This window comes from Microtus oregoni, unplaced genomic scaffold (assembly GCF_018167655.1).
Source record: "Microtus oregoni isolate MIOR12 unplaced genomic scaffold, Mior012 000045F_ref0000178, whole genome shotgun sequence".
In the NCBI taxonomy this organism is placed as follows: domain Eukaryota; kingdom Metazoa; phylum Chordata; class Mammalia; order Rodentia; family Cricetidae; genus Microtus; species Microtus oregoni.
Genome location: NW_024543219.1, coordinates 4,871,300 through 4,888,217, shown reverse-complemented (window position 1 = coordinate 4,888,217; position 16,918 = coordinate 4,871,300). Strand labels below are relative to the sequence as shown.

Here is a 16,918-nt window from a genome sequence, read left to right as displayed (position 1 = left end):
ACATCTCATAATGTTCTCAGGGAGCTTATGACTTTATGTTGTGCTGTATGAATACCAATTCTGGATGACATGCAGCCCTCAGGTCACCAAAACACTCTGAGCTGGTTTATACAAATTGAGTGGCTTCTTTTCTTTACTTCCTTTTTTTAAAAAAAATTTAATTGAAAATATTATTTTTTCATATAATATATTCTGAGCATGGTTGACTCCCTCAATCTCCATCCAGATCCACCCACTTTCCCACCCAGAAACATTATTAAAATAAAACCTTATAAATAAATAAGAACACAAACCAAAATTTACTAGATCCAAAGTCTAAAGCACTCAATATTTTTTTTACTTTTTTATTCTTTTTTTAAAAAAACAATATCTTTTATTTTACATACCAATCCCAATTCCTTCTCCCTCCCCTCCTCCCACCTCCCCACCATCCCCCTACCCCACCTCCTAACCAGTCATCCCAGAGGGTGAGGCCTCCCATGGGGAGTCAATAAAGTCTGTCATAACACTTGAGGTGCTGAGAAGAAGGTATATTCTTCTGTGGGTAGAATGTTCTATAGATATCTGTTAAATTCTTGTATGATTTAAGCTTTAGTAATGTTTCTTTTACAAGTGAGGTGCTCTTGTTTTGGGGGCATAGAAGTTCAAAATTGAGACTTTATATTGATGGATTTTTCCTATGATGAATATGAAATGTCCTCCTTCATCTTTTTTGATAAATTTTAATTTGAAATCTATTTTGTTAGATATTAGGATAGCTACTCCATCTTGTTCCTTAGGTCCATTCGATTGAAAAATCTTTTCCCAACCCTTTATTCTGAGGTAATATCTGTCTTTGAAGTTGAGATGTATTTTTTGTATGCAGCATAAGAATGGATGCTCTTTTCATATTTCAGTTAGCCTGTGTCTTTTTATAGGCAAATTGAGACCATTGATATTAAGAGATATTAATGATCAGTGATTGTCAGCTTCTGTTATTTTCTGGTTTTGTGTTGGTGGTGGTATTTTGTGTGTGTTTCCTTTCTTTGGGTTTTGCTGTTGTGGGATTATCTATTGCCTATGTTTTGTGGGTGTGGCTAATTTCCTTGGGTTGGAATGTTCCTTCTAGAACTTTTGATAGGGCTGGATTTGTGGATAAGCATTGTTTAAATCTGGTTTTGTCATGGAATATCTCGTTTTCTCCTTCTATGGTGATTGAAAGCTTTGCTGGGTATAATAGTCTGGACTGGCATCCATGGTCTCTTAGTGTCTGCAGAACATCTATTCAGGACCTTCTGACTTTCATTGTTTTCATTAAGAATTCAGGTGTGATTCTGATAGGTCTGCCTTTATGTGTTACTTGTCCTTTCTTCTTTGCAGCTCTTAATATTTTTTTATTCTGTAGTATTAGTGCTTTTATTACTATGTGGCAAGTGGAAATTTTTTCTGTCTATTTGGTGTTCTGTAAACTTCTTGTACTTTCACAGGCATGTCCTTCTATAGGTTATAAGTTTTCTTCTATGGGGTTTATTCATCATGTGACAGACAGGACCTCCTTTCCTACCTGTGGACGTGGGTCTGAGTTAGCAGCTTGACTGGTCTCCATTTCACACAGAGTGCAGCAAATGGCAGTGTCCCCGGCCATGCTCCTAGGCTTGCATTCTTCCCCTGTGGCAGGGAAGAAACCAGGAGCTCACTTTAGTTCAGGTTCAGGCTCACTGCTTTCATGAATAAGGATTCATTTGGCCTGAGGGGTCCTTGCCTTCTGGCTTTGCTCCAAAAGACCCAGTACTGGGCACCTACAATCCCAGGGACTCAGAGCCCCTGGCCCCTGCCTTTGTGCTTGACGGACTGCAAGGGCAGCCCGTGCCATTCATGTCTGGTCTTCCCTTCCCAGTTTCTGGGACACTGGAGTCTAAAGGATGATCCCTTCCTCACTCGTGAAAACTGTGCCACTCCCACTCCTCATAACATTCTGACCGTGATCCATAGTTGAAAGTGAGGCCTCTGATCTTTGTCCCTTCTGTTTGTCTGTCTGCCTTTCATTCCCAGTGTGTAATCCAACAGTGCTAAACTCGGCCCCACCGGCACCCCTGCCGCCTTTCACCACAGTGAAGCCCAATCTAGGGCGGATTTATCTCTCTTCTACCTGTCCTATCCCCACTGTTCAGGGAGCCCTGTCTCTGATGGTCCCTCTTCCCACCCTACTGTGGGCTAGCAGTGCTGGGGAATTTTCCTGTCTACTTCACGTATGAAAGAATATGTGGATGGTGAGGATACACAGATGTGATTCTGTTTTAAATGTATGTTCTACATGTCCTGTATGTCTCTCTTGTTATTTGGACCTGTTTAAAATTTGCTGGGCTGCTCTAAAAAGTATGTGGCTTCTCTGCGACTTGCACCACGTGACCAATGCCATCTTGACTAAGAGCAAGGAGGCCAGGTCAGATGATCTCACTGCTACCTTTGCTATAGATGACCACCGCCATCTTGACTAAGGGCAGGTCGGGTAACCTACTTGCCATCTTTACTGAAGGTGCTCTGCCTCCTCTTGCCTTTTAGTTACATTTTTGTCTCTAAATTCCTCGTACTGACTCTGTTACGTCTGGTGTGTTTTGCACAGTGGCATGCTTTTGGTAGAACCCAGAAGAGCATCTGCTTTCAACTCCTGTTTAATATATATGTGTGTGCATGCATGTGACTTTTGATTTAATGTTATGTGTGAATATAAGCTACCTTTAACTCTGTATGTGTGTATATGTTTATGCAACCTGAATTCAACTGTGTATATTTGGACATGTACTTACTATTAAAAAACTATTTTAAGATTTATTTATTATGTATATAATGTTATGCTTGCATGCCAGAAGAGGGCACCAGATTCCATTAAAGATGGTTATGAGACATCACATGGTTGCTGGGAATTGAACTCAGGATTTCTGTATGTTAATAATGCATCGTGCATTTCCAAACATCTATCAAACAAATATAGGTTCTCACTACACAAATGGAAGCTATTTGAGTTTGTAAAGATGTCAAGTAACTTAATTTAATCATTTGACATCATATACATATAACACCACTTTCAAGCCTGAAAATGTGTGATTTAATAAAAAAATTTTAGCCTGACATTTGATAAGGAAATTAGCTTTATAAAACACACATATATTGGTATTGGGGGAAAAAAACACAGGGAGGCAAAAGGAGTACTATTTATTCAAATTTTGCCCTATACTAGGGAACACATCAGCTACTTAGATGAAATTCTATGAAAATTCTGTAGTAGCCATCCATGATGACTTACATTAACTAACATTCTAAGGACACTGAGGGGAAGCAGGACATGCCTGGATCAAATCCAAACTTTCTACCTCTCTTGTAAACCACACAAACTACAATAAGAAGGTATCAGTTGTCACAACATGGTTTCCTGGTGTCATATTGCAGTGAGCTCAGGATGTCACTAAGTTGGCAGGGTTTTTGATGAAATGGACTGGGGTTGTGGAGAGGGTGATTTAATGATCTCTGGAAAGCTTTTCATGGAACTCTGACCTCAAACATACATATTTTACCTTGAGAGAAATGCAGGAGTGAATTCATTTGCTATATTTCTCAGGAGTAGTCGGCCTTGGAACTTAGACCTTGTCTAAGCTACAAGGATTCTCTCTCTGCTACAGTGACTCTAAACTTGATAGTTAAGGTGTCTTGGTGGTCTTTCCTTTATTGTGCTACACAGATATATCATGGACTTTTTTTAGAAGTCGTCAAACTCTGAGAGACAATTCAGAGAGTCCCCTTTCCCTTGGCAATCAGAATAGATAACCTAGCTATAATTTAATGCATTATTATTAATGGTAAACTCATTTCTCAGGAATTAAGACTTCTGGGCAATACAAACCCAAGGTTCTATAGAGACAAGCTCCTGTCATTCTCTGGACAGGAGGATCTTACTTTGTGGCTGAGACTGAGCTTGAAAGATCAATCTTCCTACTTCAGCCCATGGAGGGCTGGAATTACAGGTGAGCATCACCATCCCTCACTCAGAAGCCAGAACACTTGAGTCTGGTCATTTCTAAGAGGGGAGTTGGCTGCATATTTCTGTAATGCGGAATCCACGGATTGTAGCTGTAGGAAAATCGTCGTTCCTGACTTAAAGGACAAACTACCTGATGTAGAGGAGCAGCGTGATCCTGCTGATAGCTGTCACGCAGTTGGAACTGTGTTCTGTGTGGGCTCTCCTACAAGGCTTCAGGCCAAATACTCCTGAGAAATAAGGCAAATGAATCCATCCCTGCATTTCTGTCAAGGTAAAATATGTATGTTGCTGAAATGCATGTGTATTAGTTACTTTACTATTACTCTGATAAAGCACCATGACCACGGCAGCTTCTAGGAGAAAGACTAGGACATAGGGATCCAGGTGAGGCATCAGTGGAAGGCATGGCAGCAGGAGCAGGATGATAAGGAATGATATCATTTACTAAGTTACACACAACCATGGGCATGACAGAGAGAGAGAGAAGGGTGGGTAAGGAGCGAGGGAGGGAGGGAGGGAGGGAGGGAGGGAGGGAGGGAGGGAGGGAGAGAACTGGGAATAGTGTGAGTCAACACCTGCCCCAGAAATGAACTTCCTTCATCAAGGCCATATTTCCTAACATCTCCAAACAGCATCTTGTACTGGGAACCAGGTGCTCAAATACATGAACCTAGCAGGGAAGGGGAGAGCAGGAATATGCTTACTACACCACAGGAAGGTGGGATGGAACACAAATACAGAATGTTAACTCCGTATTCTCTAAGGCCCCAGAAAATGGTGCTGGCAGAAGTATGACATTATACAGGACAATGGAGGTATACCAGCATGTATTCCCCGGCACAAACCACAAGGCCATGTGTTATTGTTTCTGGTCTGTGTCTGTATCCTTCAGTGGTGTCTTGGAGTACTTCTGGCTTCCTGGACTGCAATGCCCTGGAGGAACAGAGAAGTTGGGTCTTGATGAGTTGAAGCACTTCCTGTTCCAGTACAGATGTTAGGGGAGCTGAGTGAGCTCTATGCAAATGGTAAGGACTGGGAGACACATCCACAGACTAGAGGAATCTGAAGCTGTCTGTGTTTAAGGCATTTACTGCCTCTGAATCTACTCCAGTATGAGCTCAAGGGAGCAAAGCAAGGTGGCTTTGAACACCTTCACCATGCAGCTGTGGGAGGGGCCCAGGGGTTTCTCTCCAGGGGGAGTCTGAGAATGGGTTCTTCTTTGTGTTGGATGCCAGGAAGTTACTGACCACAGATTAGATGATATTGAGGTCACTTGTGTCTTGGTGGCCAGGGAATCCTAGGCTCAGTTCAGGCTCCATCCTAACATGGTTGATACTGTTTATGAGGTATTGACTACCTTTGATAGAAATTTATTTCTGTCTCCTCTCTAACGGAAGCAAAGTAATGGTTTTCAAAGTTATTTTAAGCCATAGAACTATTCCCTCAAAGTAAATATGACATCTAAACTGCAGTCATATGTGACTGTGTGGTTTCTTTTTCTTTGATTCTACACTCTTCTTAGTTTTTGTTGTCCTCAAAAGAGTTAGGCCCATAGTGTATCTCCACGGCAGGGTTTGTTTTCCAGTTCTCTGTCAGAAACTGTGTGCCACCTACATCTCTTCACACATATAAAAGTGTGTCTTTGAAAGTTGCTTCGTCTAGAGCAAGATTTTACTTCATCTCCCAGAAGAACGTGACGCTCTGTCTACTTGGGACAGGGACCCATTAAGCTGTAGCAACCAGTCATGTTTACCTGCTAAGGGTCTGACAGGACCCTGAAGCCAAGGCTGCTTGTAGTTTAAAGTTTATTTTAGTTAATTTAAGCAATTTTTATTTGCTTGTTTTGAGACAGATTCTCTCTGTAAGGCCTCGGCTGGTTTTGGGCTCAGAGATCTGCCTGCCTCTTGCTCCCAAGTGCTACATTAAGGCATGAGCAACCATGCCTGGCACCTTGGATTGTTTTAGCGACATGAGTCCAACACAGGGAGACTTTCATTTAACAAGCAGCCACACATTCTGGCTCCAGCCACATGCCACGATCTTCCTAACAGTGAGAGTCTCAGGTAGTCTTAGGAACAATGGATGCAGCAGGACCCAGGCACGTCTAAATATTACAGGAACTTCTCCATACCATTTTTTTGTTTTGTTTTTCTACTTTTTTCAGCCTCCTTGATTTATGTTTAGTATCGTTTTTGAATTATTCTACAAAATATGTGCATCTCTTAGAACTGAAATCTGCACAATGGCTGTGTCTGTTACTTTTTAAATAAATACAATGAGGCTGTCTCGATTGTATTATTCTGTAGGAACTGCCCTATATCCTAGGTGGAAAAGAGGTTTTTCTGAATAGTTTCCGGAGAGAAGCTAATTTCTGAAAGTCATTTGCAAGTCTCGTACACGTCCGTGCTGACTGATGAAAAAGTAGAGATTTCTAGCAATGTACCCTTCCGGATGTCAAAGACTGCCATAGGCCAGGTGAGCAGCAGGGAGTCTTAACCTGGAGGCCAGCAGTGACTAAGATGAACAGGCTCAGAGGGGCTCAGGCTGCTGAGTGACCCTACTGCTACGGATGCTGAGCACACAGAAAGAACTGAGCTGACTGGGAAGAGCTTATAGGAGGTGGGGTCCAGGGTTCTGGAGAGAGACAATGAGAGCCCACACATCCATGGACCCACTGTGATGCCGCCTGTAGCTTGTACCTTGAGAGACCCCTCCCTGCCAGGTTGTGGTTTAGCCTGGCACCACAGGGCTGGGGCACTAATGAAAGGAACCACACTTGGCTTGGGTTGTGGAGAAATAAGAGGTAGGAATGTCCTCAGATCTGCATGATCTGTAAAGCACAGATGTTGACAGACTCATCAGAGCCAGCATGAAGAGAGCGGGGTGGAGTTAGGAGACTAGAAAAAGCTTGACCCTTTACCCAGAGGAGGATAAGAAAACAAACTCTAGATGAGCAAGAAAGGATACTGAAATTGTCACCTTAATGGTGAAGCTGTGGGACAGATGACCTGCCCAGGAAGGTTCATCCACCACAGTGACATCAGCTCTGTCTCCACATCTCCAGGTCCCATGGTGCTTTGCTTCTCCTTACTTCCGTATGACAGAGGAGGGAAAAAATTCACCCTGAGCTCCAAGACAAACAACACCCAAACTCAGCATTGGACCTGTCAGAGGGCAAGCACTGCATAGTGGGCCAAGTAAAAAGGAGCCAGGCAATGGCCATGCCTGAGCTTTGGGAGGGTATGGTGTTGGGGTAAGCAGAGATATTAAGTGTGCCATTGGCCTGCCTAGCACAGAGTTGGTCCATGTGAATGAACAGAAAACCAGTCTTATGATTCTGCAAAGACACCTTTATTGAATTGCTAGCTTCTGTCCAAGGACAATCCTGGACTCAGCTGTAGGGAAGATGGTGAGTCAGGGAGGGGTCTGGTTTGCTACATAGTTAGCTGCTTTTCATTGTTTTCTTTATCCAGGATAGGAAACTTGACACTCTGGTGAAGACCATTGGTGCAGACCCATCAGGACCACCAAAGGAGGCAATGCCTGCAGCTGCTTTTTTACACACGAGAGGTCCTCCATCATCGCCCTGTGAATGGAGAAGGGTCACAGGGGACTGAGCTGTTGCTCACCCTAGTCTCAGCCTCCCTCTCATGTCAAGGCTCTTCAATGAGGAGTATGACTTGTGTGCTCAGCTTGTGGAAGATTGGAGGGCAGGCCTCTGGCCCCTGGGCTTCTCATTCTGATTGTGGACAGGGTTACTGTTTCACCTCCCTCCTGATCCCGGCCTCTGCCCTTTCTGCAGGGCTGTGATTCACTTCCTATGAAGGTGTGTGGGACTCTCAGCTCCAGGCTATTGTTAAGAACATGGGGACAGGTGAGTGAGCCTGATGTGAGCATGGAGGACCAGTCCATTAACAAATGTGCCTGCTCTGAGGAGACCCCTGCTTGTGGTAACAACACACACAGAGAGTACAGATTACTAAAGCCTGGGCCTGGGTGACAGGAGGACTGTGCAAATCCTCTGTACTGGCTGCCTCCTTGTCAGCTCTGAGGACCTGAATACTTACTACTTCTTTCCTACTGTTTTCAGGGAGAAAGATCACAGTCAGTGGGCAAAGGAGTCCCTGAAGCTTGGTTGCTAGGTCCCAGATTGCTTTTCCCCTCCCATGGAGCCAAGAGATGAGAACAATCCAACTTACCTTAAAGAAAGCACGATTGACCTTTGGGTCCCCCACACAGATCCCAGTGGCTTTGTTGTAAAAGCCTTGAAAGCGAGACTCACACTCCTGGTCCTCCTGGACTGTCAGCTCTACCTCTTGAAGTGTGTTTGAAAAGTCACCCTTTGGGTCCATCTTTCCCCAACCAGCCACATAGCACACGTCCCCGGGCTTCACTTGGACATTACGCCTGGGCAGGTTGAGGGGCTTCACAGCTTTAGTCCTCTTGGCCTTCTTCTCCAGCTGTGGGGGAAGAGGCAGGAGAGAGCAGCTCAGCCAGGAGCCTGTTGGCTTGGGACCCTTTGAAAGCCAGGATGGCAGGGAGGGAAGGAACAGAATGAAGGGGGGGGGAGGGACAATCCCTGCAGCAAGCAGAGCACAGAGAACTGTGGGGGAAGTTCTCACCTTTAAGAGCATGATGTCATTGGAGCCATCCTTAGGATTGTAGTCTGGGTGTGGGATGGCTTTTGCCACAGGGATGGCCTGCTGGGTCTCCTCCCGCATCTTGAAGTCGTGGGCTCCTAGAGTGACTCTCATTGCGCTGTAGAGAGCAGAGTGCAGATGGGAGATGTGGAGTGAGAGAGGACACAGTGCAGGAGCTGTAAGAGGCTGGGCGGGCAGGGTGGGGCTCTAGCTGAGGGGGACTGAGGGGACAGAAGGGCCTCGGGGTGTGAACTACTGCTTGTGTCTTCTCAAGGGCACTAGACTCCTGGAGGTTCCCTCTTGCTTCTCAGCAATATCTAACGTTTGCTTTGATTCTGAATGTGCACTTTCAACCACCGTCACTGCTTTAGTCTGACCAGTGTAGTTGCTTTCAACTCAACTGTGCTGCTGCCTCTGACCCCTCACCCTGTGACCTCTAAGTTTCCCTAATGACAGACTTCCATTTTCACAGCCCTGCCCTGCAGTGAGCTTTCACAAAAGTATCCATGAGTAGAGGATGAAAACTTTTGTTGGGGTCTCAGAAAGCATGGGCTGCTCCTCCTCACCTTCCCCTGCAGTGAGCAGCTGTCAGCACAAAGTTGTCTTTTACCAGGAAGCCTCCGCAGCCACCACTTCTGCCATCATCTTTCACAAATTTAATAAATGCCATGTAGGGGCGGTAGTGGGGCTTGACCTCATGGCCCCCGATGATCTCCTCTGAAAGAAAAGGTGAGAATATGAAGTGTCTGGGAGCAGCAGATGAGGTAGGAGGGAAGATCTAGGGAGAGGTGAACGGTGAGATCTACAGTTCCCCAAGACTGCTGTGGACAGAATTCCTTGCACACAGATTGATCTCAGTGCCCTGTTCTGAGAGGGGTGGGTAGGACTCGTCCTCCAGCCCCTGCTTTACAAATACATGGAGGGACAAACTTCTTTCTTCATGATGCTAGAGACCAAGGGGATGCTGGGTGGCTCATGTTAGTCTTTCTCTGTTAGTGAGTCTCTGGAGACCTCTCATGTCTTGATTTCTGCCAATTTTGTCACCTTTTTACCCCAAGGCCTTTAGAGTGGGATTGTCTAAAGTTCTCCTGTTCTGGTGCCCATCATATCCTAGGTTCTCAGTAAATAATTCTGGCTGCTTAATGAATGATTTCTACTTAGCTAGAGGACTGGTGATTCAGAATTCATGGGATTCAGAGCCTAGGGAACATTGGAGGAGTGTGCTGGAATAAAGGGAATAGCTGGTGACCTGCAGAAAGTAGAGAGGCCAACGAAAACTAGAATGCAAATCTAGTGGAGTGCTCAGTGTCACCCTGGACCTCTTTCTTTAGCAGCCTGAGGGTTGAGGTTACTAAATGATGCTAATACTCCTGAATTAGTGTTCTTACCCCATTGCTGACTGGTCATTAAAGCTTCCCAGGATCTGGGTTCCAGTAGAGTTAATGGTATACTTTTTAGTAACTTTGCATTCTCTGCTACTTCTCCTTTTAGGGATGATCCACTCCCCAGGTGACACAAAGAGCAGGGAGAAGCTAGTGCCCACCATGTCGTATGAGGACACCGCCCTTCTTCAGACCTTGTTGACGATCTAGCCAGTGACAGACTTCCAGGTCTGGGTTGGAATGGGACCTGAGGTTCAGAAAGCTCCTGGTTCAGTGCAGGATGTTCCTGATTAGAGCTGGGCAGAGACTCTACAGAGTTATGGCATGGATTCTCTGGGACAGGGGTGTTCACTCACCTGCACCAGCTCCTCCAAGCAGCAGAAGAAAGGTCAGGAGAATCAGGACTGGAGCCATCTTCTTAGAAGGCTGCTCGGGTTGGAAAGGGCAGAGTGGACACAGCCCTTGAAGGATGAGGACTTGAGCGCTCAGTGACCTCACAGGCCTTTTAAACCTGTACACCTCTGCTCTGATTGGCTTTATTAGCTCAGGACATTGTCTGGTTTGGGTAAAAATAACACGGTCACCACACTGACATCCTCTGAGCTAATCCTGGATAAAGACCAGGAAAAGAGGGTGGTGAGGTTGTGGTTAAGGAGGGCCTGAGACCCCAGGAAGTCCACTGTGCCTGCACTGAGAGAAAAGTTTGGCTTTTCTTATCACTTACATTTTTTTTCCTTTCTGGCAATATCTCTTTTTAATTTCTTTGGGTTTTTTCTTTCTCTCTTTTCTTTTTTGAAAATGATACCCAATTTACCACAAAACAGTTATAGCACTAAAAATACATGGACAAAATTATACAGTATTTATTAGGAGCTGATACTGTGTCCTATTTGGCGAGGCAGAGTTTCAGTTCATCTTCTTTTTAACCTCTGGGAGTTCTGATCATACTGAGGAACATCTGTTGGAACAGTCTGATGAATTAATCTTCACTCACTCTGACTTTCTTAAACTGCTAGGGTGTCACAGAGAAGTCTCAAAAGTATTTACCCTGTGGCCATTGATCACGTCTTACTCTCATACATGGTTAAATATAATAACGAATCACAAATTATGTTTATCAATTACCTGTTTACTATATTTTGATGTTCATCTCTAAGCAAGAGCTTTAGGAATGAATTTAAAGGTCAGTAATATTAATTTAAAGGTCAGCACTGGGTTGTCTGCTGGAGACTGAAGTGGTATTTTCTACAACATTCCCTAGGATTTTCGGTTGATAAACAAGGACTTTGATTAGATCTTGAGTGATTATTTAGTGGGCTAGATCTGGAAGTGAGACAGACAGGGACCCAGCCCTTGAAAAGGCTGATATTGACTGGAGTGAGCTGAGGATCTGAATTTAGAGCACAGATGATTAGAGATGTGTGAGATCAGCTCTGGGAGGTGAGACAGACTGGTCTTACTCTGAACACAGGTGTGTGTGTGTGTGTGTGTGTGTGTGTATGCACATGTGCATGGTATATGTGTGTGTGTCTATGTCTATGTGTGTATATGTGTGCATGTGTGTGGTATATGTGTGTGTGTTCCGGTGTCTGTGTGTCTGTGTGTGTCTGTGTATATGTGCGTGTGTATTCATGTGTGTGTTGTCCGTGGAGATCAGAATAGGACAATGGATGCCCTGGAGCTGGAGTCAGGATACTTGTGAGACATCATGAGGATGCTGGAAATTGAACCTGAATCCTCTGCTAGAGCAACGAGTGTTCTAAACCACTGAACCATCTCTCCAGCTCATTATCCAGAGATAAGAGAATGATGTAATTCATTATTTGCAATGATACAGTTGAAACTGAGACATGATCCTAAGACAAATAAGCTAGGGACAGTAGAAAGATAATGCATAATCTCACTGTATCTAATCTAAAACAGAAGCTGCAAAAGTGGAGATAATAGTGGTTCATGGAGCTGAACAGATTAGAATTGGAAGCTCTTGATCATGGAGCACAGAATTTCAATTAGGATGATGAACAACTCTTTGAGATCTGCTGCACAGTATGTTAATAATGCATTGTTCATTTCCAAACATCTATCAAATAAATGTATGTTCTCACTACACAAATGGAAACTATTTGAGTATGTGGGGTGTCAACTAACTTAATTTAATCATTTGACATCATATACATATAACACCACTTTCAAGCCTGAAAATATGCAATTAATGTAAAATTTTAAAGACGTTGTTTAATAAAGAAACTGGCTTTATAAAACATGCAAATATTGGTATTGGACGAAAAAGGACAGATAGGCAAAAGGAGTTCTATTTATTCAAATGTTTCTCCATACTGGGGAACACGTCAGTTACTTAGGTGAAATTCCATGAAAGTTCTGTAGTAGCTGTTCATGATGACTTGTATTAATTAACATTCTAAGGACACTGGGGGGAAGCAGGACATGCCTGGATCAAATCCAAACTTTTTACCTCTCTTGTAGACCGTGCATACTACAATAGGAAGGTATCAGTTGTCACATCATGGTTTCCTGGTGTCATATTGCAGTGAATTCAGATTGTCATTCTCCTTGGCACTAAGTTAGCAGGGTCTTGAAGCAAATGGGCTGGGGAGTCATTGTGGGAAGGGGATGTTGGATAAAGGAGCCACTTGTTCATCCCGGCTGCCCTGAACCAAATTAATCCCACAGAAACCATATTATTTAAATCACTGCTTGGCCCATTAGCTCTATCTTCTTATTGGCTAACTCTTACATTTTAATTTAACCCATTTCTATCCATCTGTATATCACCATGACGTCGTAGCCTACCGACAAAGTTCCGGTATATCTGACTCTGGCAGCAGCTCCATAGCATTTCTCCGACTCCACCTTCTACCTCCCAGCATTCAGTTCTGTCCTCCCTGCCTACCTAAACTCTGCCCTATCAATAGGCCCAAAGTAGTTTCTTTATTTGTTAATGGTAATCAAAGCACACAGAGGGGACTCCCACATCAAGCGGGACTTAAATGATCTCTTGAAAGATGTTCAGGGAACTCTGACCCCAAATGTCTAAGCTACAAGGATTCTCTCTCCACTACAGCTACTCTAAACTTGATAGTTAAGGTATCTTGATGGTCTTTTCTTTATTGTACTACACAGATCTATCAGAGACTTGTTAGGAGTCATTAAACTTTTTTTGGTTTTTCAAGACAGGGTTTCTCTGAAGCTTTGGAGCCTGTCCTGGAACTAAATCTTGTAGACCAGGCTGGCCTCAAACAAAAAGATCTGCCTGCCTCTGCCTTCCAAGTGCTGGGATTAAAGGTGTGCACCACCACCACCCAACTAGGAGTCATTATACTTTGAGAGATAATTCAGTGAAACCAATTTCCCCAGCAAATCAGAATTGATAACCTAGCTATAAATTAATCCGTTATTTATGGTGGACTGATTTCTCAGGAATTAAGACTTCTGGGCAATCCACACTCAAGGTTGTATGGAGAAAAGCTCATTCTCCAGAAGTGATCTTACTTTGCGACTGAGGCTCGATTTGAAAGCTCTATTTTCCCCAACCATGGAGGGCTGGAATTACAGGTGAGCATCGCCTTATCTGTCACAGACACCAAGACCATTGAGTGCAGTCATTTCTATGAGGGGAGTTGGCTGCACATCTCTGTGATTTGGAATCCATGTATCTCAGCTGTAGGGAAAATGTCATTCCCATGTTTAAAGGACAAACTACATGATGTAGAGTAGCAGCCTGATCCTGCAGAGGGGTTGTGTTCTTTGTGGACTCTCCCACAATGCTTCAGGCCAAATACTCCTGAGAAATAAGGCAAATGAATCCATCCCTGCATTTCTGTCAAGGTAAAATATGTATGTTGCTGAAATGCATGTGTATTAGTTACTTTACTATTACTCTGATAAAGCACCATGACCACGGCAGCTTCTAGGAGAAAGACTAGGACATAGGGATCCAGGTGAGGCATCAGTGGAAGGCATGGCAGCAGGAGCAGGATGATAAGGAATGATATCATTTACTAAGTTACACACAACCATGGGCATGACAAAGAGAGAAACAGAGAGAGAGAGAATTGGGAGTGGTATGAGTTAAAGCCTGCCCCAGCAATGGACTTCCGCCATCGAGGCCATATTTCCTAACATCCCCAAATAGCATCATCAGCTGGGAACCAAGTACCCAAATACATGAGTCTGGAGCGGGAGGGACATCATCACTAAAAAACAACCACAGAAAGGTGCCATGGGACACAAATACAGAACAGAAACTCTATATTCTCTAAGTTCATGGAAAATGGTGCTGGCAAATTAATAATGTTGGACAGGACAATGGCTGTATACCAGTATGGATTCCCCAGCACGAACCAGAAGACCTTGTATTGTTGTGTCTGCTCTGTGTGCTTCAGGGGAGTCTTATACTCTCTGGCTTCCTGGACTGCAATGCCCTGGGGGAGCAGAGAAGTTGGGTCTTGATGTGTTGAAGCATTTCGTTTCCCAGGTGCAAAACATCAGTACAGATGTTAGGGGAGCTGAGTGAGCTCTATGCAAATGTGAAGACTGAGAGATACATACACAGAGCAGAGGAATCTGAAGCTGTCTGTGTTTAAGGCATTTACTGCCTCTGAATCTACTCCAGTGTGTGCTCAAGGGAGCAAAGCAAGGTGAGTATGAACACCTTCACCATGCAGCTGTGGGAGGAGCCCAGGAATTCCTCTCCATGGGGAGTCAGAGCATGGGCTTGTCTTTTGTGTGGGATATCAGGAAGTTACTGACCACACATTAGAAGACATAGAGGTCACTTGTGCCTTGGTGGACAGGGAATCCTTGGCTCAGTTCAGGCTCCATCCTAACATGGTTGATTCTGGTTATTGGGTCATTTACTACCTCTTGGTAGAAATTCATTTCTGTCTCCTCTCTAACAGAAACACAATAATGGTTTTCAAAGTTATTTTAAGCCATAAAACATGTCAAAGTAAATATGACATCTAAACTGAATACATATATGACTGTATGATTTGTAATATATGTTTTTCTTTGATTCTGCCTTTTCTTTGAGTTTGTTTTTTGTTTGTTTGATTGTTTGTTTTGATTCTTTTGTCTCCAAAGGAACTAGTATATCTTAGTATATCTCTAAGGCAGGGTTTGTTTTCCAGTTCTCTATCAGGAATTGTGTGCCACCTACATCTCTTTCTATATAAAAGCATGTCTTTGAAAGTTACCTGACCCAAAGAGAGATTTTACTTCATCTCCAAGAAGAACATGACGCTCTGTCTGTTTGGGACAGGGAGCCATTAAGCTATAGCTACCAGTCATGCTATCTGTTAAGTATCTGACAAGATCTGACCCTGAGTTTGAAGTTTATTTGAGTTAATTAAGCATTTTTAAATTGTTTGATTTGTGACAGAGTCTCTCTCTCTCTATAGCCTTGGCTGGCCTTGGTCTCAAAGATCTTCTTGCCTCTGCATCCCAAGTGCTAGATCAAGGTGTAAGCAACCATGCCTAGCACCTTGGATTGTTTTAGCAATGTGAGTCCAACACAGGAAGACTTTTCTTTAACAAGCAGCCACACATTTTAGCTATGGTCTCATGCCAAGATCTTCCTGAAAATGAGAATCCCAAGTAGTTTTGGAACTATGGATGCAGCAGTAAGCAAGAATGTTTAAATTTAGAAGTATTTCTTCACACCATTTTTTAATTTTTCTATTTTTTCCAGCCTCCTTGGCTCATGTGTAATCCTGTTTCTGGATTATGCTTCTGAATATGTGAATCTCTTAGGATTTATATGTGTATAATGACTCTGTAAAACAAGGCCATCTTGGTTGTGTCATTCTCTACCCACTGCCCTCTCCCCTAGGTAAAAATGATTCTTTTCTGAAGAGTTTCCCAATAGAAGCTAATAGACTATAGTCATTTCCAAACCTCATACATTTCAGAACTGACTGATGGAAAAGTAGAGATTTCTAGCAATGTACCCTTCCGGATGTCAAAGACTGCCATAGGCCAGGTGAGCAGCAGGGAGTCTTAACCTGGAGGCCAGCAGTGACTAAGATGAACAGGCTCAGAGGGGCTCAGGCTGCTGAGTGACCCTACTGCTATGGATGCTGAGCACACGAGAAGAACTGAGCTGACTGGGAAGAGCTTCCCTAGTCTGAGCATGTGGGAGGTGGGGTCCAGGGTTCTGGAGAGAGACAGTGAAAGCCCTGTCTTCCATGGACCCTCTGTGATGGCACTTTTGTCCTGGACCTTTGAGCAGTACCTCTCTACCAGGGTTTAAGTTGGGCTGGAACCACAGGGCTGAGGCCTTAATGGAAGGAACCCACATGGCTTGGGTTGAAGAAGAATAAAAGGTGGGAATGTCCTCAGATCTGCATGATCTGTAAAGCACAGATAGACTCATTAAAGTAGGTGTGAAAAGAGGAGGGTGGAACTAGGAGGCTGGACAAAGCTTAGCCCTGTACCCAGAAGAGGATAGAGAAACAAATTCTAGATAAACAATAGGGCTTGCTGAAATTGCTGTCACCTTAATGATGAAGCTGTGGGACAGAGATGCCCTGCCCAGGAAGGTCCATCCACAGTGACCTTAGCTCTGTCTCCCCTGTCTTCAAGACCCATGGTGTTTTCCCTCTCCTTTCTTCCATATGACTCAGGGAAGGAAAAGAGTTGACCATGAGCCCCAAGACAAGAGACACCCACACTCAGCTTTGGGCCAGTCAGAAGGTCAGGCCCTGCACAGTGGGACACATTGAAAGGAGCTGCTCAATGGCCATGCCTAAGCTTTGTGAGGGTATGGTGTTGGGGTGAACAGAAAGCAGAAGTATGTCATTAGCCTGCCTAGCACAGGGTTGTCCATGTGATATAAAACCAGTCTTCCAATTCAGCAAAGA

At 44.0% G+C, this 16,918-nt stretch overlaps 1 protein-coding gene across 1 annotated transcript; it reads right to left on the bottom strand.

The window, feature by feature from the left end:
- Positions 1-7,373: 7,373 nt before the first annotated feature.
- LOC121435019 (granzyme C-like) lies at positions 7,374-10,493 on the bottom strand. Its single transcript, XM_041634062.1, has 5 exons — positions 10,394-10,493; positions 9,222-9,372; positions 8,638-8,773; positions 8,215-8,475; positions 7,374-7,601 (listed from the first exon to the last, which is right to left on the bottom strand). The coding sequence occupies exons 1-5, from the start codon at positions 10,449-10,451 to the stop codon at positions 7,458-7,460; spliced, it is 750 nt and encodes a 249-aa protein (XP_041489996.1). The 5' UTR covers positions 10,452-10,493; the 3' UTR covers positions 7,374-7,457.
- Positions 10,494-16,918: the final 6,425 nt, after the last annotated feature.

Excerpts from the sequence above, each read along its gene's own strand:
- LOC121435019 (XM_041634062.1), bottom strand. The coding sequence starts at position 10,451 with ATGGCTCCAGTCCTGATTCTCCTGACCTTTCTTCTGCTGCTTGGAGGA. Across the intron at positions 8,774-9,221 it reads GCTGCTCACTGCAGGGGAAG|CGCAATGAGAGTCACTCTAG; the intron begins GTGAGGAGGAGC and ends TGCTCTCTACAG. Across the intron at positions 8,476-8,637 it reads ATGACATCATGCTCTTAAAG|CTGGAGAAGAAGGCCAAGAG; the intron begins GTGAGAACTTCC and ends CTTCCCCCACAG.